This window comes from Pleurodeles waltl, chromosome 5 (genome assembly GCF_031143425.1).
Source record: "Pleurodeles waltl isolate 20211129_DDA chromosome 5, aPleWal1.hap1.20221129, whole genome shotgun sequence".
NCBI classification, from domain to species: Eukaryota; Metazoa; Chordata; class Amphibia; order Caudata; family Salamandridae; genus Pleurodeles; species Pleurodeles waltl.
In genome coordinates, this window is record NC_090444.1 from 464,900,049 (window position 1) to 464,920,114 (window position 20,066).

Genomic DNA, 20,066 nt, shown 5'->3' on the forward strand with positions numbered 1-20,066 from the left:
GGCGGCCTTCTGGGAGAGATGGAGATCAGAGGCCACTGGTCTCTGGCAAAATTCGGACTCCATATCAACTTACTGGAGCTCCGGGCGATCCGACTGTCATTGAAAGCATTTCTTCCTGTTGTAAAAGGGTAGATGGTGCAGGTGTTCACAGGAAACACTACCACTGTGTGGTACTGCAACATGCAGGGCAGTGTGGGGTCGTGGATCCTTTGTCAAGAGGCCCTGCCTCTCTGGACATAGCTGGAACAGCAGGGCATAACCCTAGTGGTTCAACACCTGGCAGGTTCTCTGAACGCCAGGGCGGGCAAACTCAGTTGTCGATGCCTAGCAGATCACGAATGGTGTCTCCACCTGGAGGTGGCGCAAGGACTATTTCAGCAGTGGGGAGAGCCTTGGTAAGATCTGTTCACCTCCGCAGAAAACGCACAATGTCAGCAGTATTGCATGTTGGAGTTTCCAAGACGGCAATCACTCTGCGATGCTTTTCAACGCAAGTGGAGTTTAGGCCTCCTATACACCTTTTCGCCCATACCACTTCTGCCCAGAGTTCTCATGAAGATCAAGAAAGACTGGGCCCAAGTAATCCTAGTGGCTTCAGACTGGGCACAGAAAGTTTGGTATCGCGAGCTTCTGAAAATGAGCATTGATCCTCCGATCAGGTTGCCCATTTGGGTGAATCTTCTGTTGCAGCAGCAGGAGAAGGTTCTTTACCCAAACCTGTTAACTCTGCGCCTTCATGCGTGGAGATTGAGCCGCAGCAGTTGATGGCTTTTCACCTTCTCCCCTAAGTCTCTAAAGTTATTTTGGCAGCCAGGCGTCCCTCCACTAAAACTGTTTACGCCTGCCATTGGAAACGCTTTGTAAATTATTGTGCAGAAGGATCTATTGATCCTCTTTCTGCTTTTCTTTCTGCTATCCTTCTCTTTATACTATCCCTTGCCCAGCAAGGTTCTGCCTTGGGTACTCTCAAGGGCTATCTTAACCCTTATCGGCGTTCCTTCGGCTGCCTGATCAACCTTCACTTTTCAAGTCTCCTATTGTACATACATTTCTTAAAGGGCTTCTACTTATGTTTCCCCTTATGCCCTTTGTTATGCCTCAACGAGACTTCAATCTTGTCCTCACATTTCTCATGTGTGCTCCCTTCAAGCCTTTACACAACTGTCCCCTCCAGCTGCTCACCATCAAGACAGCCTTCTTAGTGGCAATAACATCTGCCAGGAGGGTGAGTGAGATGCAAGCTCTGTCCTGCAGGAGCAGGTTACTGGCAGTGTATACTCCAAGTTACACAAGACCAGGCCCTGTCAGCTGAAGCCCACAGAGGACTCTGGTTTCGCATGCAGGAATCGGGAGACGCGAGACTAGTCTTGAAATCAGTAGTCTCCCGCCTGAATCAGGGGGGTTGGCATGTATGCTATTGGGAATGATAATTTCATGAGGGGACCTTGAGACATGGTTCCCTTAACTATCGCTTACCGTAAGCAATGTTTCATTTGCTGTACATACTGAAAAGCAGCCGGAGTGACATGCTATGTGTGTCAGGGCCATGAGATTAGACACGTAGAGAATTGGCTTGGTGGGTGCAATGGTTCCTTCGCAGCAAACGCAGAAGGTGTACAGGCATATACACATGTGGGCGTAAATAAGTAGCAATGCATTGTGAAACAATTATTTCTTGAAAGAGCATGGGACTCTGATCATAACACAGCAGCGACCGCTGCTGCTAATCTCAATGGGCGGTGAGATGGAAAGAAGGGGTAAAGACACTCCTTCCGCCGACGACGATTCCTGCCGCCTCGCTCGTCACTCCTCTTCTTGTGGTGTCCCAGCATTCACTGGGACACCAGGACAGGCTCCCCCAAAACCTGGCGCTGCTTTCATTCTAAAGCTAGTATGAAAGCAGCTTCAGGATTGGGCTACTGCCGCTCAGACACAGCCTTGTGGTCTGTGCAGTTTCTCCAACCTGGCTGTTAAACACAGCCGGGCTGGAGAAACCTAAGTGCGCATTCACGATTAGTGGATCATTCCAGGCCAATCCTCAAATCTTTTTTTGTCCACCGGGAATCCCTTCCTGTATTGCCTTCGAGACAGGGCACTGTTGCCCCTGGCATGACAATATTTTATGGATACCTGGAAAGGCGAGATATTTAAACAAATAAAACAAATAGATCTCTGAAATTGGGGTGAGTGTTTTAGTAGACGTAATCACTGGTAATGGGATAGAGAGCATGTGCATTTATACGGGACTCATTTGATTGCATGGGATAGAGTGCATATGCATGTACACAGGAAGCATGTGATTGCATGTACACAGGAAGCATTAGATGCCGATAGAGAAAAGAACACGAGGATCTCTGGTCCAGACACACCTTAATATCTGGAGCTCTCAGCTCATCAGCGTCTTTATAACGTTACCTCTATTTGTGGCTCTATATTACTCACAGGTGTATCCCTCATATGGGGTGAATGTTGGGCTCATGGTTGGGGGCTCAGTGTGAGAGTTTTTGTGGAAACACCTATGTTGTGTCTGTGTATGTTTTCCAAGACTATGAGTTCTTGGGTTGGGTCCTCATGAAATGGATTTCATCAGTTAAAAGTAACTCACAATTATATACTTGAAATGTGGTTCTGACCTTTGAAACCCATATATCATTTCTCTCCTATCGTTCAACTAGAGTGAAATAATATAACTGGTCCTGAAGAAGGTGGAATTGTTTTTTTTACCAACCAAAACTTGCGTAGACTGTTTATAGGCGTGATCCTAGCCCGCAACACAACATCGGCTGAAATTGAAAACCTTTTCCTATTGTAGTTTTTGGTGTATGTGGGGTGTGGCTATGATGGGAATGAATAGTGTATGTTACAGGCACGGCTCCTTCGTTTGGGTGGAGGAGTGTCACCCCCCACCAGCAGCAACTGCTGCAAATCCCTTCACAAGGAAAGGATAATAAACTCTGTTTATTATCCTTTCCTTGTGAAAGGGGAGGGGCATTGGGGGTGATAAGCAGAGGGGAGTGCACTGAGCCATGTGTGTTTGGCTGGCCGTCTCGGGCCGGCCAAACACACATGTGCACAGGTCTCTCTCCAGCCCCAGGCTCCCAGTCTGCCTGGGAGCACCCTGGCTGGGCGCTTCCAGGATTGGCCGCAGGTCAGGCTAGGAGCGTGTGCTTGCAGCAGCGACGGGAGAGGAGCAGCGCAAGAGTGGGGCTGGTAAGTGATTTTAGAAAAAAATTTAATTTTCTACCGTGCCCCTCCTCCCGTGGCCCTGTGCCCCCGCGCCCCTGCCCCACCCTGACAAAGCCCCACGAGCCGCTCCTGGTATGTTAGAGGATGTGTCTTGAGACTAAGAGAGTGGATTGGTTGATGGGCGAAACGATAAAGATATATGAAGTAATGTTGTAATATGATGTATTGTTCTATGTTTTTATGGAAAACATATGAACATGGTTAAGAGCACTGTAAAATATTCAGGACAAATAGAAAACAGTAAAGATTTGAAGATTTTGAGAATATGTATAGAATATTTCTGAACTCATGATGAAAAAGTGTAGAAAAATGTGCTTGTCACGGAAAATATAAAGAGAAAATTAAAAAAGACGAACATGCACTAAGGGTAAATTGTTTGAAATTATCTTGGGTCAGACAACTTTGCACTTTGAGCCACAATTGAAGAAATACAGTCGTGTGGGATACTTTGTTCTGTTCATATTCACTTATCATCAACCACATAACTCCTTTCGCGCTCACTGTTCAAATAGTTCAATTGGACTACTACTCTGACACCAACATAGAAATCTCTGTTGTGCTACAGATAGCACACCTTTTCTCATTTGTTCAATCCTGACCATAGGGTACACTTTCAAAATTCAAAATTTCTCTTCAGCCTCTATTTGTAACTTAATACCTCTTGCATCTTTCCAGTTTTTCAAAACTTTCACACATCTTCATTATATTCTTTAATGAACGTGCACTCTTCTTCATTCAAAGTACATTCATATCCATTTTTATGGTTGAGCCTGCGTCGCATGCGCTTGTGCATGCTTTTCGCATGCGAGACGCTTTAGGAGTTAGAAAAGGGCTCGGAGCCCCGTTCACATCACGTCAGTTGTCTTTCATTGGTTCGTGGGCTTGCCTGTTAAAATCTGCTTGCTTTCATTAGTGGAAGGCACTCATATGTCATGCCTTTTCCGGTGGCTAGCCCTCCTCGAGCGCAGCGACCAAGTACTGAAAACATGCGAGGCTCGCTGTTTCCCATCAGGTTTTTGGACTACTTTTTATCTTTTTGTTCGCAGCGCAATTTCGCTTGGCAGAAATCGAGCGCTTTGCATAACATCGACATATTTATTTGCACTTGTCAGTTTTGCCGTTTACGTAGATAATTGCACTTTTGCCAATAGGTTTCATTACGAGTGAACTGTAGCAGCGTGATCGTGCTGTTTTTTTCTTTCAGCGTGGAAAGAAAAATCCGGTTGGGAGTTTACAACTGCTAATAGCTGTAACTCGGAGAAATGCGAGACCCTAGTGCTTTGCAAATGCTTGTTAACCTTGTTAGCATTTGAGTTAGGTTGTTTTTAAAAGGTGAGACAGTGTCACAATTCTTAATGCAGTTAAGGAAGAAATCTCTTTTCATGTGTTAAAAATTCAGTTAGAAGCATATCTTGACCTTTTTGTTATCCAGGACGGGTGGTTGGATATTGCCAAATCTTAGAACAATGGACCCAGATGCATAAACTCAGTGCTTTTCTTGAAAATATAATTAATTGTGTCTGCTTGTATCTCGAAAAATTACACAAAGATTTCCCTTGAAATTATGTTGGGGACATTGGAGATGCACAGACCTTTTGCTGTACACACTTTGCTCCTGACCAGGATTTGAGGAGTATGGTCCTCAATATGCATTTTTAATGAAATCATGATGAAAGTAAAATCAAATGTTTCGTCACAGATTTTTATATTGCTCAATTCACAGATAAGGAAAAATCTGTGGATCCAACTCTGGAAATGGTACATCACAGCAGTAACTGCTGCAAAAAAGGGTATTCTCCAAAAATGGAAACACACTACACACATTTTCGTGAGAAAAGGTGGCAAGGTACACATTCAGCAGAGTGAGGAGGGACACGCTGTTTTCCGACTAGTTAAATGTTTCTTCCTGAAGTAGCGAGTTCTTTTGGTGCTGAAATCAGTCAGGAAATACTGCACTTCTCTGAATTCCCATCCTTGCACAAATTCCTGTCTGGACAGGAATTGAAGCCAGATCAGGATGGCACCAACTCTGTGTGGTGGAAGACCTGAAACCTTGATCTTTTCACCTAAGATATTTTGGTACTAACAGACAGTAGCTAGGGACATCCACGTATACCTTATCAAGAACTGATCCACAATGTTTCCCATTAATATTTGAGAAAAGGGCCGGATATTAGAAGGTTTTAAAGGGCCCACCACTTTGAGAAAGGTAGAAGCATCAGAAATAAAAACACCTTAGTCACTGTGGGATGGTATCCGGGCACATTTCTCAAGTCTTCTGCATTTATAGAAAAGTGACTGTTAAGGAGTGTTTCATCGGCAACCAAAATGCTTGAAAGCATCTGGATCATGAACAACAGCTGGACCACCTTCCTGAAGAGCCTCTGAAAGAGACTTTGAGAACCTGAGTAGAACCCCTGCTGCAATACAATTGACCAATAAGACAATGGATGAGGACCACGGAACCTTCCGTAAGGGATAAGGGGCCATATGTACAAACACTTTTTCCCATAGACACAGAATGGGGAAAAACCTTTGCTACATCTGGCCCAAGGTGCTTGTATGAGTCTAAGAAGAGAATTGAACAGCATTCCTGTTGGTCTCTCAATCTGTACGTAGTACCTGGGTCACAAATAGAAATTAGTAAATCTAATTCAAGAACCTCGCCCTCCAAACCTCAAGTTGTAGAAGTATAAAGAAATTCCTTTGCAGGAGGCTATGAAACTGGCTCTGAGGTATTTTACTAGCTTAGTATCAATTATACATTACCCTAACATAACAGGGAATTCCCTTTGCAAGAGCTGAAATTGGTTTTGTAAAAGGGGTGTGCACTTTTGAATATCCATGTAGATACCATGGAGGGTATGGAGACACATTGTACAATAACTGTGAGAAATCAGCATCCCACCCTCGCCACAGAACCTCACAAAACTTCTTTGAAAAGTTCTGCAGCAAGTAATATTGAGGCGCAACACCTACTCTTGGTGAACCAAGTACTCTGCCTTAACAAGATCTTCAGTGCTTCTAGACAAAGTCTAACTCTTCCTTCATTACTCGAAAAAAAACATAATTGAAGTGCTGAAGATGTGCTGTGTTACGTGAATGGAAGAGAGAAGAAAGAGGTAGTAACAAGGAGAAATGAAGATATTTCTCCTTGTTACACTTCTGTTAGGTAGGCACACCGTTTGTGATCTAACCCAGGTTTGCAAGTCTTTGGAAATATGGATTTGCATTGAAATATTTGGGGGAATGCCTATGCTCCACCCATATACCGCCTACCAGCCGTAAAGTAACGCAAAGCAGCGCTATGGGTTGCTTTGCATGACTTTGTATTTATGAAATCACGCAAAGTGGGTTTGGAAATGCCAAAAAAGGATTATGCACAAAAGTGGCGCATCCCTGACACAAATTCATTGTAAATCTGTGCCAGGGGATTTCCAATTTGTAGACAATTTTTTAAATGGGCAGTTCTGTAAGTTTTTTCTGGTGCCAGAGATGTTAGTCGTTCTCCATGCATTCCATTAAATATCTAGTACAAAATAAACTAAATTATCACATATAAACAAATACTCTTCTGAGTCCGCAAGAGGATTTTCACAAAAGTGATTCATGAGAGATGCTAATGAAATCTGTGATAACGCTTCAAGCAAAACACAATTGACCCCTCAATGCCTTTGAGTGTAGCACACTAGCAGGACTGTAAAGCTTGACTTATTTGATACTGGCTCTTTTCTCATTTAGGGCCAGATTTACTAGGCCCTTGCGCCCCACTAGCGTAATTTTTTACGCTAAAGTGGCATTAAGGAAGGCATTTCCCGCAGTATATTTACAAAGTGGCACAATGCTAGCCTTGCACCACTTTGCAAGCTCGCGCCAGGTATAATGAATGTAAGGGAGTGTGCCCACGCAGGGAGGTAGCAAAAAATGGCGCAGTGAAATCTACACGATCTACAAGATTTCACTGTGACATTTCTTCCGTCATTTTTCTAATCCAGCAAAGTGCCATAATAGCGTCATAAATTATGGTGCTAGTGTGGAAACGAACACCATGTGGGCCGGATTGTAAATACAGCGCAACCATGTTGTCAGGTGGGGCAGGAGCGACAAAAGAAAAGTGGCACATCAGGATCGATGCGCCACTTTCTTGTAAATCTGGCCCATTGTGCCTTCCAAGGTTACTGATAAAAGCTTTCAGAAAGTGCATTTATTATGTGAACAGACTGCTTTTGTTAATATTTGCATTTTTATTGTTGTATTTCTTCTTAGGTACATGATTCTTACATTGAACTGGCTGATATACTTGTAAAAACAAACCCGTTGGCCGCTGTGGATGTGTATTGCAAATTTCCACTCAAGCCGGTTCAAGAACAAACATTTGATGACGCCTTTATCACTGGAGAAATTGTACGGCTCCTTATGAAACATGAAAAGTATGATGATCCTCGGTTGCCAGCCAATATGATTGCAAATGGGAAAGTCCTGGGCCTAGGTATGTACGCAAATTTTTTTTATGGTTTGCACGGAAAAATAAATTAGTGATGTGTATTTAAGAGCCTCTTACTTTTGTAGCAAGTGAATGAGTAAACTGTTATAGCGCACACGCCAAACTTTATCACCTTGACCCATCTCACCAAATCTGCTCCCTACAGATGAACAAGGGGTGCCACGTGGTAAAAACTACCCACCAGTGATTTCGAGAAGACAGATGTGTTTTTGATCTCTCACCTACATGTGCTTGAGTCTTCCACCACCCTGGTGGTCAAGTGGATATATTCCCATTGATTCCTGCTCAGCCTCCCAGCTCACAGTAGCAGAGGAACAGGGAGGTAGCCTCTTTGTCTTTCCTGTCGCCTGTTTGAGAAGCAAGCAAAATGTACAAATGCCCTGATAAAATAAAGTAATTTGCAAATCGAGGTGCCAGTCACGTACGAATATGTGCCTTAGTGATTGCCCAGCAATGTTGTGATGGATACCTACAAAGTTGTAAGTCTGCCTCTATGAGCTGAGAAATGCTGTAGTCAAGAGTATCTGGCATCAAATGTCGTAACTCTAGCAGAACGTACAACAATTTAGGATAAGCAGTAGATCTGGCCAACTTATTTAGGGGGTTTCTGGATTAATAGGCGACACCCCACTCAAAAATGTGATATTTAGAGTTGTGAACAATATGCTGATATTTCTGCGCCATTTTGTATGATCATCTGTCTTGTTAAGTTCTGAAGTACTTCGATACCAATCCTCTTTGAGTAGTCCACTGTTAGAAATGGAGTCTCCAGTTTGCAGAGGTATACACCCTTGTTCAAGTAGGTACCACAATCCTAGCCAGTGTAAGTCACAACACAATCCAATTTATCCTTTGCCCACCCTCTGGTAGCTTGGCATTGAGCAGTCCGGTTTAATGTAGGAGGCAATGTGTAAAGTATTTGTGCAATAACTTTTACAGTGACACAGTGAAAACACCACAAAAATACACCACACAGGTTTAGAAACATAGTTGATATTTATCTGAATAAAATAATGTCAATACGACAAAGGTCCAATAAGCACAAGTTGAAATATCACTTTTCAAAGGATTAAAAGAGTCTTAATCCTTAGAAATCAATAGTTGTTTCTTTGTAACACACAGTATCTGGGATGTGTCAAAAATAATGACTCACGGAGACCACAGGGGAGGAGATGCACAGACGATGTGTAATTTCTTTCCACGCTGCAAGAGGCTGCCTTGCTTTTCAGGCATGTACTCTTAGTTCCTCTTTTTTTTGGGGGGGGGTACTTTTAGTTTTTAGGGGTGGGGTGGGAGGTCGGTATTTTAGGTTTAGGGGTGGGGTGGGGGGGTCAGGGTATTTTTAGTTTTTAGTGGTGAGGTGGGGGAATCGTTGTTAAGGCATTCGTCGTAAAGGCATTCATTGTTTTGATTGCGTTGTTTAGGCATGCGTGGTTCCAGCATGCATGCGTTGTTCCGACTCCTATTCATTCCAAACGAGTCCTTTGGGCAGCCAGGCAGTTCCTCTGACAGAGTGCAAGTGTAGGCCCAGAAGTGTCTGATTTGGTGGGGTCAGAGACCCAGTTTATATACCCAAAAAGGCCTTTGAAGGGGGAAAACTTCAAAGAGTGGTTTTGAAGTGCACAAGTTCCCCTTTCAGCCCAGTCGTGTCTGCCAAGATCCCTGTGGAGGTTATCAGTCTTTTGTGTGAGTGCAGGCCAATGGCGTTTGAACCCTTCCTGCCCAGGGAGATCCATTCAGTATGCAGATGAGTGCAGATGTGACTGAGTGTCCTGTGTTTATGGCTGTCTGGGTGGAAAGCACAAGGAGAGCTGTCAACCAGCACAGACCAGACGTGGATTGGAGACATGCTGTAAGGCACAGATGGCAATAAGTGCAGAGAAATGCCTACTTTCTAAAAGCAGGGTTTTCTATCACCATTCTGGCAATACCAAATATAACAGGCCATTCCTTCCAGATCAGAATCTACCACTTAAAAGTATATGAGGGCAGTTCTAACGCTAGTCTATGAGAGGAGCAGGCCTCAGAGTAGTGGAAAACAAATATATGAGTTTTTCACTACCATGACATGTAAGGCACATAGGTACATGTCCTGCCTTTTACTTACATAGTCCCTGGGTAGCCCAAAGGGCAGGGTGCTATCTAAGGGGTGACTTATATGTATAAAAAGGGGAGTTTAAGGCTTGGCAAGTAGTTTTAAATGCTAAATTGAAGTGGCAGTGCAACTGTACACACAGGTCTTTCAATGGCAGGGCTGAGACATGGTTAAGGGGCTACTTATGTGGGTGGCACTATCAGTGCTGCAGGCCCACAAGTAGCATTTAATTTACAGGCCCGGGCACATGTAGTGCACCTTACTAGGAACTTACAAGTAAATTAAATATGCCAACTGGATATCGGACAATGTTACCATGGTTTTAGGGAGAGAGCACGTGCACCATAGCACTGGTTAGCAGTGGTAAAGTGTCCAGAGTCCTAAAGCCAACGAAAATGAGGTCAGAAAAAGAAGAGGAGGAAGGCTAAAAGTTTGGGGTGACCCTTTAGAGGGGCCATTTTCCAACATCCACTATATATTTCAATCTGTAAAGTTGAGATCATCACTATTTCTGAATGGATTATATTTCCTACCAAAGGCTCTTGAAGATATAAACCTGTGTGTTTTTACTTTGTAGGGAGATAGATTTCTGGAATGTATTATAACTGTTGAGCTACAATTGGCAGGTATATAATAGCATTACAGTTGTTTTCCAGGTAATCTGTGCCTCCCCCAAACACAAAACGTGTGTGCATACACAAAACTTTCAGTTGAAACCATGCACGTACCAGAAATCAATGAAAAATCAAATACAGACTTCAGGACACTACAGGCAGGTGGAACAGAAAATGATCTGAATGTAAAGCGAGATCGGAACTAACCCCCTCACGCAGATTAAGATCAATGTGCTGAACCCAGTATTTCATGATTTCATTGGAGGTATCCTTAGAGATATTCAGAACAATCTGGTGCTCATTATAAGCATATCATAAACGGCAAATCTATGATATAACCTAATTACAATTTGTGGGAATATTCTGTATAGAAATAAAGTTGTTTGCTGTGAGATCATTTTTAACACATTAATGATGTGTTAAAAATATCCAACATGCTAAAACCTGCACAGTTACCATGAGCAAACTGCTATACATAATTGTGCTGCAAAAGTGGATGGTAACTGTTGATACCTGTTATGCCTAATTTTCTAGTTCAATACTTCAAAATGGGAGCTAAAGTATAGTCAGTAATGTTGCTGACTTTTTTGCCTCTCGGTTGAGCATCTCACACTAAATTAAGCCCTTTGTCTTGGTGAACGACACCCGTAGAGACTTGCAACAAATCGTAATGCACCACTAGTGTCACTGAGAAATCCATTCCCTTTGTTCTCACCCTCTCAATGTACTGTGTTTCTAGTCAAGATTTCAGATCTGGTATATGGGGAAAATGGTACTGCAGGGTATTATGGGCCAGTGAAAGTTCAACGGAGCTCGACACATGCCAATGATAGAGAAGAATGGGATAAATTAGAATCAGTGGCCCAGAGGTCCTAGCACCTCCTTGAGCCATATTAGCGTATTTTTTTTTTTTACGGTAATGTGGCCCAACGAGGCCAAAATCACAACGCCAGAGGCGCAGTGTAACCCCTGTAACTGTAACCTGGCACTGTAACTTTGTAACCCCTTGCACCACATTATGCCTACGCCAGGCATAATTTATGCAAGGAGGCGTTCCCCGTTAGGGGGGGGCTTAAAAAATGGCGCAGAGAAAGGTGCCAAAAATGAGCATACAAATGTTGCTGCTAGTTCCCTAACTACCGCCATGGTGCACCATATATTAAATACGACTAACACATGGTGGCGTTAGGGAGGCGCCAAGGGGTGCAAATAAAGTGGCGCTGCAGTGGATGCAGCGCCACTTTTATTAAATTAAGCCCTGTGTTTGATTTGTTTGTAGCCATGACATCATAATTGAGGTTAGATGTAAAACTGTGACGTCCTAGTCCCATGTAGAGTTTCGGGTTGGCACTTTCAAATCACTTACTCCACATGAAGGGAAAGGCTCCTTGCTGAGAAAGAGATAATGCACAGCTGAGGGTCTTCTTTTGCTTAAAGGGGTGAGGCTCTGTTCAGTTCTTCTCACAAACAATGTACTGGACAAGCTAAAATCTTCCTGTCCCTATTGGTGCTTTTACTTCTGCTGGGGTATGATCTACCTTGAGATACCATGTTAGCACTTCTCTCTTCATATAGAATACTCTACCTTGCATTCCACTCTCTTCTGACCATGTAAGGCTGGTATGTAGATGAAAGCGGTAACTGTTGTGCCCTGAATTCCATGGGAAAGGAAGTCCTTTTGTCAGCTGTGTCAGATCCTCCTTAGGCTTGGTTCTCTACGCCTCATTTGTAATCTGGCACCATACCTGTGGGAGCCAATGAGAGCTGTACATGGGGAAAGCACACTGTGTAAAAGTTCTGATGACAGTGGCCAGAATTGCCTCTGAGAAGTGGGGTTAGAGCTAGGGTGTTGGCTCCCCCCACCGATGTCAGATGCCACCTGCCCACAGAAGCAATTAAGTACTGCTGCACTTGTCCCTCTAAGTGGAAGAGACAGATAGCGCACCATGGTCCATATTTACTAAACTTGCTGTGCTGAGTTGGCGTGAAAGATAGAGAACAGAAATGTGCATATTTACAAATCATAGTGCACTTCTGTTCTTTTTTTGCACTGGCACACTTGAGGCAGTCTAGCGCCAACACAGGCAGCCTTGAACCACAACTCAAGGGTGCCTGTGTTGTAATCAGGACAGTTTTTGTCCTGTACAAAATGTATTCTTAGAGGCTTATTCGTCTTGAAATGCATGCTACAGGAAGAGGAAATAATAAGGAGAAGTAAAGATATTTCTCCTCATAATGCCAGCCTCGGATAAGCGCACCATTTTGGTGCAAATCCAGGTTTACAAATGTTAATAAATCTAAGTTTGCATTAAAATCCGTGGGTGAATGCACTGGAAAGCCTCTCTTACACAAGGTATTGCAAGGCAGCGCTATGTGCTGCGTTGTATTATTATGTTTTTACTAAGCCACGCAAATCAGGTTTTGCAAGCCTAAATAAATTATGACATACATTTAGCATTAGGGCTGCGTCAAAAAAGTGACACAAACCTGATGCAAAACGTGACAAAGTCTCGGCCTAAGGTTCTAATCTCAGCAGCCCATGTTGAATGTCAGTTGCAGTTGCAACCTCCTCCATTCCTTTGCAATGCTCCAGCAGTCTCCAGTAGTGGGTAACATCCTGAAGGGTTACAGTCTGTTAAAATCCAGAGAAGAGAGGCATCTGCCAACCGTGAGTAATGGCTCCATAGGGTCCATGTCATAAATGGTGCTGTGAGAAAAACAGGCTATGTTCAATGTGACGAAGAACTAGAACCAAATGAAATAAAGCCAGTCAGACTTGATATGATTCTTGCGACAAAGGCAGTGTATAATTCTAGTCAACACATTTTATGCTCTTAGAAGTCTAGCAATTTGAGAGGCAAGAAGATTTAAGTGCAAACTATTGCTGGAGTCAAGTCTGACATACAGTATTGTTTGTTGAAACTATTTAGCAATACAAGGATAATCATATTATCAATGTTTTCTGAATTGGCAATGCAGATATTTAGACATGGTAGCACTACAGCTTTAGTTGGAGAAAGAACAGACTTTACAACTGCAGTATTCTGAATTAGTAAGGAAAGCTCAGATTCAAATATTACCACAAGAACCAGATCAAAGGTGAGGCAGTTAGGTAAATGTGAGTCTTGGAGTGCTTATCCAATTACTTTGGTTTGCTCTTGGTCACCTTCCTTTATGGAAAAACAGTTCAGCACTAGTCAATTTGTTATTCATTCATTTTTCCCCTTAATCATGGAAGTTACAAATCTTTAAGCAATTGTTAGTCAAATATTTTCATAAAACTTTTTGAGTTGCCTTAATACATTTAATAAGTTCTAACTTTTGATTTAGAACAGATAAGCATCTTATGCTTGGTGTCTGAGAAATTGTAATTAAAAATCCCTTATCATGGTAAAGACAGATATCAAGTTACAACTTTGAAAATGCCACTTTTAGAAAGATGGCATTTTCTTGCCCTAAACTATTTGGTGCTTGGAGCCTCTCCTGGGTCACATGACTGAGTGTAGGTGGCAGTTGGACTTTGTTTATTTCTTCTAGACAGTCATATGATAAAGGGATTAGGTGTGCCTGGATGGGCCATCAACTGGTGGGGGCGAAGCTGGGCATAGCCCCACTTGCAACTGAATAATCTGTGCTATGCCTTCACACAAAGGACTTGTCACCTCTGCATTGTTCATGCAGACAGCTTGGAGCCAGGGCAGGGGAGTAAGGAAACCTCAGTGACTTCAAAGGGAATTCTCTAGAAACTTCTCCTACTTCAAAGAAGGCACCATGTATAAAAAAGGGACCCTCAGACCCACTCGTCAGTACACACCTGGACCTGTGAAAAACTCAGAAGGACTGCTGTGCTGCTCTGCCAGAACGACTGCTACTCTGTTGCCCTGCTGCCTGAGTGAAGGACTGAACCCAAGACCACCAGAGTGACTTTAATGGTCAATTGGCTGGCCTTGTGATCACAAGCCTCAGGGACAGGGCAGGTTCAACCTCTCATGAACCCAGCACCTGCACTTAGGCTGCTTTCAGTGTAGTCCTCCAAATGGAGCCACTCCAATACTGAGCCTTTGGAAGTGGACCTAAAGCAGTTCTGTGATCAGAACTGATACATCGTGACATCTCCTAGCAGCTCCGCTTCAGAATCACCACAGCACAATGATCCCTGATACAGGACTTTTTCATCGCAGCCCGCAGCTTCCTCAGAACCGCTGCTGCACAACGTATCTTCTGCACCGGTCTTCGCATTACAAGCCCACAAATTCTTTCCAACCAGCTAAATCACAATACATCTTTGATTCAGGGCCAATCATCACAGCTTCGCAGCTCCTTGAACAGCTAGTGTGCAACGCATCCTCAACTCAGGATCTTGCAATGCTCTGAAACCAGGATTTAAGGTACTCGTGTTCAGTGGGCCTAACTTGGACCCTGTATCAAGCTCATGCTCCATCGCAGTCGGCCTGAACTTGTAACTTTGCCTTGGTCTGGCACGACCAGATACCACACTTGGAGCTTTGTGCTTCTAGGAACTATCTTCACTTAAATCTTTAAAAATGCACATCTCTGTTTCTACTCATTGGATATTTTTCTCTTTGGTGTCAAATAATTTATTAACCTTTACTCTATTTTTCCAAATTGGTGTGGGATTTTTCTTGTGCTGTATTTTCACTTTATTACTGTTTGAAGTGCTGCATACATACTTTACACATTGCCTCTAAGTTAAGCTTGACAACTTTTGTGCCATGCTACAATAGGGTTAAGCACAGGTTAATTTGGGGTTTGCTTGTGTCTCACCCCGACAGAGATTGTAGCTGCTGCTTGAGTACGGTTTCACCCCCTCAACCAATAACCCAATTTCCAACAGTCGATAGTCCTGTACTAAATTTATTTTGAAGATATAGTTGAGGTGATTTATTATCTTATCCCTAAATGGGTTACACCATTTACATCTGAAAAACATATGTTCACAATCCCCAGGAGTTTATTTACAAGTCCAACATAAATTGATCTCAGTAAGTTTTAGTTTACAGAGTTTGTCTGGAGTCCAATATAGCAGATGCATCACAAACATTTTAGTTAGTTTAATAGAGGAGGAATCAAATGAATCAATTCATGGGAGCAGATCTTTATCCAGGGTTCTGGCGATGCAGGGTCTCATCCCAATTTTCGTAAATAAATTGCTCATTTACTTTGGATGGGTGATCAATTTTTACTAGTTTGTGAGTGTAAGATTTTGGACATTTTTGAGGGGTTCTGACCTGCTGCTAGCCAGTGTGTGAGGAGCGTCACTAGGGTGGGTGTGGTCAAGAAACCTAGTTTGAATAACTTTGCTTTCAGCTCCAAGAATTCATATAAATCTATTAGATAATGAGTGGATGGCCTATAGGGTGATAAAGGACAAAGGTTTAGCATTTTCACTAAGGTCCTTAGCCAAGCATATACATTTTTTAGACCAATACAGTCCAACAGAGGATGTGTTTGGTATTTTAATTTTGTTATTGTACCATAAGGATACTAAAGTAGATTTGTGTATGAGGCAAGATGAGTTTTTATCTACAAGCTTAAGTGCTTGAGACGTGCCTCACAGAATTCACTTAGAGTAGTGTACATTATATTGATCCATGGTTAGGATTGCATAGGAATGCTGGAAAAGGGAAGAAGAGATCCCTTTCGATCTGAAGCCATGTGGTCTTCTTTGATTGGTCGTCAGAGAACCAATGGACTCCATGTGTGTGCGAGATAAGTTGTCTTGTAGTTGAACCAGTTTGGGAATCAACATCCATCATCTTGATAATCTAGGCGGAGTTTCTGAGTGATATTCGCAGATTTCTCACCTTGGAATACGCCCCAGGTGCCACACTGAGGCCCATATTTATACCTTTTTTGCACCACATTTGCGTAATTTGTGGACGCAAAAGCAGCGCAGACTTACAAAATACAATTGTATTTTGTAAGTTTGTGCCGCTTTTGCGTCAATAAATGATGCACATGCGGCGCTAAAAAAGTATAAATAGGGCCTGAATGTGGAAAACCTTTCTCTAGCAATGCTCCCTTGTGCTGCTAGGTCACTCTGTGCTGCTCCGTGTTGACTACATACCATCTCAGAAGTGACAGAGTTATATATATATATATATATATATATATATATATATATGTGTGTATATATATATATGTGTGTATATATATATGTATATATGTGTGTGTGTATATATATATGTATATATGTGTGTGTGTGTGTGTGTGTGTGTGTATATATATATATATATATATATATATATATATATATATATATATATACCATCACTGCAGGCTGACATCAGTTCCTTTTTTCATGTACTTTCTGTCTCTACACCCAATTTCATCAGCCTCCAAAGACTTCTAAAATTTTAACAAAATCCTGTGTGCTAGGGGACGATGTGCCCTCCTAAGACTACAGGTTACAAACCATGCCAGGAGTGTAGAAAACAGATGATATAACTTACTCACACTAGGTATGTCTCTGGTACTTGGGCTCAGGACATAACTTAATGTCGTGCTACAAATGTGCTTGCATGCACCCAAGGGCGATCTAGAACCAAGAAGGGAAACTGTACGTTGCTGAACACAAGAAGTTGTGGGCCTCGCAAAAGCTACTCTCCCTTTTAAGGGTGTATCCTCACTCCCCCAAGATGTAAACATGTAAACATGTGATCGAAGTCCTCCCGTAAGTCAAACTCAAAGTCCAAACGTAAGCACAAAAAAGCGAAAGCAGGACTCAACCCCATCCCTTCACTATCTATCCAAAGGGAAGGCATAGGGGCATCATGATGTTAGTCAGGCTCCATACAGATTTCACAGTTAATGCTGGTGCGCCCTGAATTTCCCAGGACGCTATGCTGCAGATAGTTCTCATTCTGTTTGCTCCCTCTGGCATGCCTTTGGGCCCTAAGAATCTGCAGGGGTCCTCAGTTGGGATTCCGCTGGTGGATCTGCTGTTGCACCATCTGACCCCTGGACCTGTTAGCCGCCCAGTACCGACTCCAGTGCAGACTTTCAACCTGTCTCCATAACCTATGCCAGTTCCTTTTTGCCTATGGTGGAACTGACTCCACCACCGCCAGAGGAGGATCCAGTGCTGCTTGCAGTGTCTTCCACAGAACTGACTTCAGCCCAATCCCAACCAATGTTGTGCTACAAAATTATTAAGCATGACGGGTTGCCATACAGCCTGACTCTTTTTTTGGTTCGGACGCTGACCAAAGCATACCACCACCTCCAGAGATAATAATGGTAGGGATGGGTATGATCTACCCCCTTATTATGATGATATTTTTTACATGGAATTACAAGAGGCCAATGGGCTTGACACTTCCCCTGATTTAGACCACCAATGGAAGGGAGTGCATTATTTGCAGTGATAATCTGATTAGCAGCTGAGATCTTTGACCTACAACCTTCTATTGCGACAAAGACTAATGTCCTTATGGAAATCCTACAGCCCGGGCCAACCAAATCTGAGCCCTTGCTCCCTTTCAGTGAGTCCTCACTGACACTTTATTGAGCACCTGGTCAAAGCGTTGTTCTTGCCCAACAATGAATAAACCAGGCCCTTACAACCTTGATTTTGTCACTAAAATCCTACTCCACAGAGTCTGCTCTTTCATGCTTCAACCAGCAGGGTGAACCCCAGTTCATTCCCCAAGACACCTCCTAATAAGGATTCCAAGAGGATGGAGCTGCTTGGAAAAAGAATGCTGTTCTTGGCAAAGCCTAGCTTTGAGATAGGTCAATGGAGCCTGCCTATTGTGCCAAAATACTCATGTCCAGCAAGAATCCACTAGTGTTCCCTGAAGACCTAAGGGTCTCACTGGCTCAAACCATTCAGGACGGGCAAGATGCAGCAAATATGTGATTCATGCTGGCCTTGAAACTACTGATTGTCTATGAGGGCTGGTTGGCACCAGTGTGGTGCTCCATCGCCATGCATGGATGCATGCAACAGGATTTTCGAGAGGCCTACAAACCTCTCTCATGAACATGTTGTTTGATTGTTCACAAATGATCCGCAGACAATCTGTTTCTGCCTTGGAACATTTCAAAGAAAGTAGAGTTAGGGCATGCTACCTGGGTCTTTTGACCACTATAAACAATTTCCTCATTCATTTAGGAAATCCCAAGGCTACTCTAGGGGGATGGTGTATAGGCGATGTCAGTCACCCAGCCACTGCTGCAATCAGCTAAGTCTTTTTGCTGCAGGAAACGTGGATCTGGCAGGCATTGTGAGGCCAACAAGGGCATCACTTTTCCTAGTCCTCCTGCCCTGTGGCAACGGCCACCAAGCTGCTCTACATGCAATTAGTGGCGTAGAACTACCCTTTTAGAAAACTAATCCAGCACTTTCTCCAAGGATGGAGATCCATCACATCTGACAGATGGGTCCTTCATATTGTTCAGCAGGCTATGCCCTATACTTTATTTCTGCTCCGCAAAATCATCCCCCAACATCTGAGCAAGTGGTGTTGGTCATATCAGGTTCCTGCGTACCGAACACTTGGCAACCGGAGGGCCACCTGGAAAAAGAATGCAAGTGTGGACAAGTCCAGGAGCTCCTAGCTGCAGGGCGAGTCATGATGTTGTGATTGTTGGGACGGCAGCAGGTAAGCAGGAAGGAATTCACCCGACAACAAAAAGAAAAGGACACAGAAGAGCAAAAGGAGAGAGAACTGCGGACGCCTCGTAAACTTTTGGCGCAAAACCCTGCCTGCTTACCTGCTGCTATCCCAACAATCACAACATCATGACTCCTGCAGCTGTGGGGACACCAAAAGTCTTGAAGGTTCTCCAGCACTTTGCAAGCCCGTCAGCTTCCCACTTGGAGTGGAGGTGCCACTTCTCTGCTTCTTGCAGGCACCAACCGCAACATCCAGTTCAGCGGTCTGCTGGCCCCTGGGCCCACCGTTGCGGCAGCCATCCAGGAGGAGGTCCCCATGCTCCAAGAAGCTAGTCCTATATCCCCACAAGTGAGAAATCCCAAGGATCCACTGGCACGGAGCTGCACCAACCCTTGGGGTACTGGAACCCTTGCATCAACAAAGACTTGTTGAAGCCCACCCTGGACTCCAACAGCAGAACTCACCAGCGTGGGACATCAGAATCACAGAGGCCAGCCTTCACAGTCGTTCAGTTGCCTTGTATTGCCTCTCCTACTGCAGGTCCTCAAAAGACTTGTTTGCGTCTTGACGCAGGAGCACCACCGCTAAGGATCCACTATACCCGAGCGCCCCGGCCCAGGTCCACGACTTTCATTGGTGTGGCTTTAGTCTCCCTAGAAATAGCTGGTCCCTTAGTTGGAGAAGGGTGGTAGTCAGTGCAGACCTCCCCCTTGATTGTCTCCTTGGTAATGACCTCCCAGAGGTTGGTCAGAGCCCAAAAGAGGATCTGGTCTAGTGGCAGTTCTCCCCCAAGGATTCTGGAGGTGCTGCCCCTGCAGTTTGTGCAAGTAGGCCCCAGAAGAAAAGGAGAAGAAAGACGTGTAGGAAAGGTGGGCAACTTCTAGCCAAAGTTCCAGTGAGCCAAGGAGATTCTGCTCCAGTAGGGAATAACTACAGATTTGGCACTGGTGAAGCCCAGCCTGACC

The 20,066-nt window shown here is 43.7% G+C and overlaps 1 protein-coding gene across 2 annotated transcripts in view; it reads left to right on the forward strand.

Moving 5' to 3' along the window:
- Window positions 1-20,066, forward strand: part of LOC138295763 (uncharacterized) — a 460,809-nt gene that overhangs the window by 428,620 nt on the left and 12,123 nt on the right. For both annotated transcript variants that reach the window (XM_069234273.1, XM_069234274.1), the window contains exon 19: window positions 7,513-7,735. In XM_069234273.1, coding sequence (XP_069090374.1) covers window positions 7,513-7,735 — 223 coding nt within the window. The remainder of the gene's footprint in view (window positions 1-7,512; window positions 7,736-20,066) is intronic.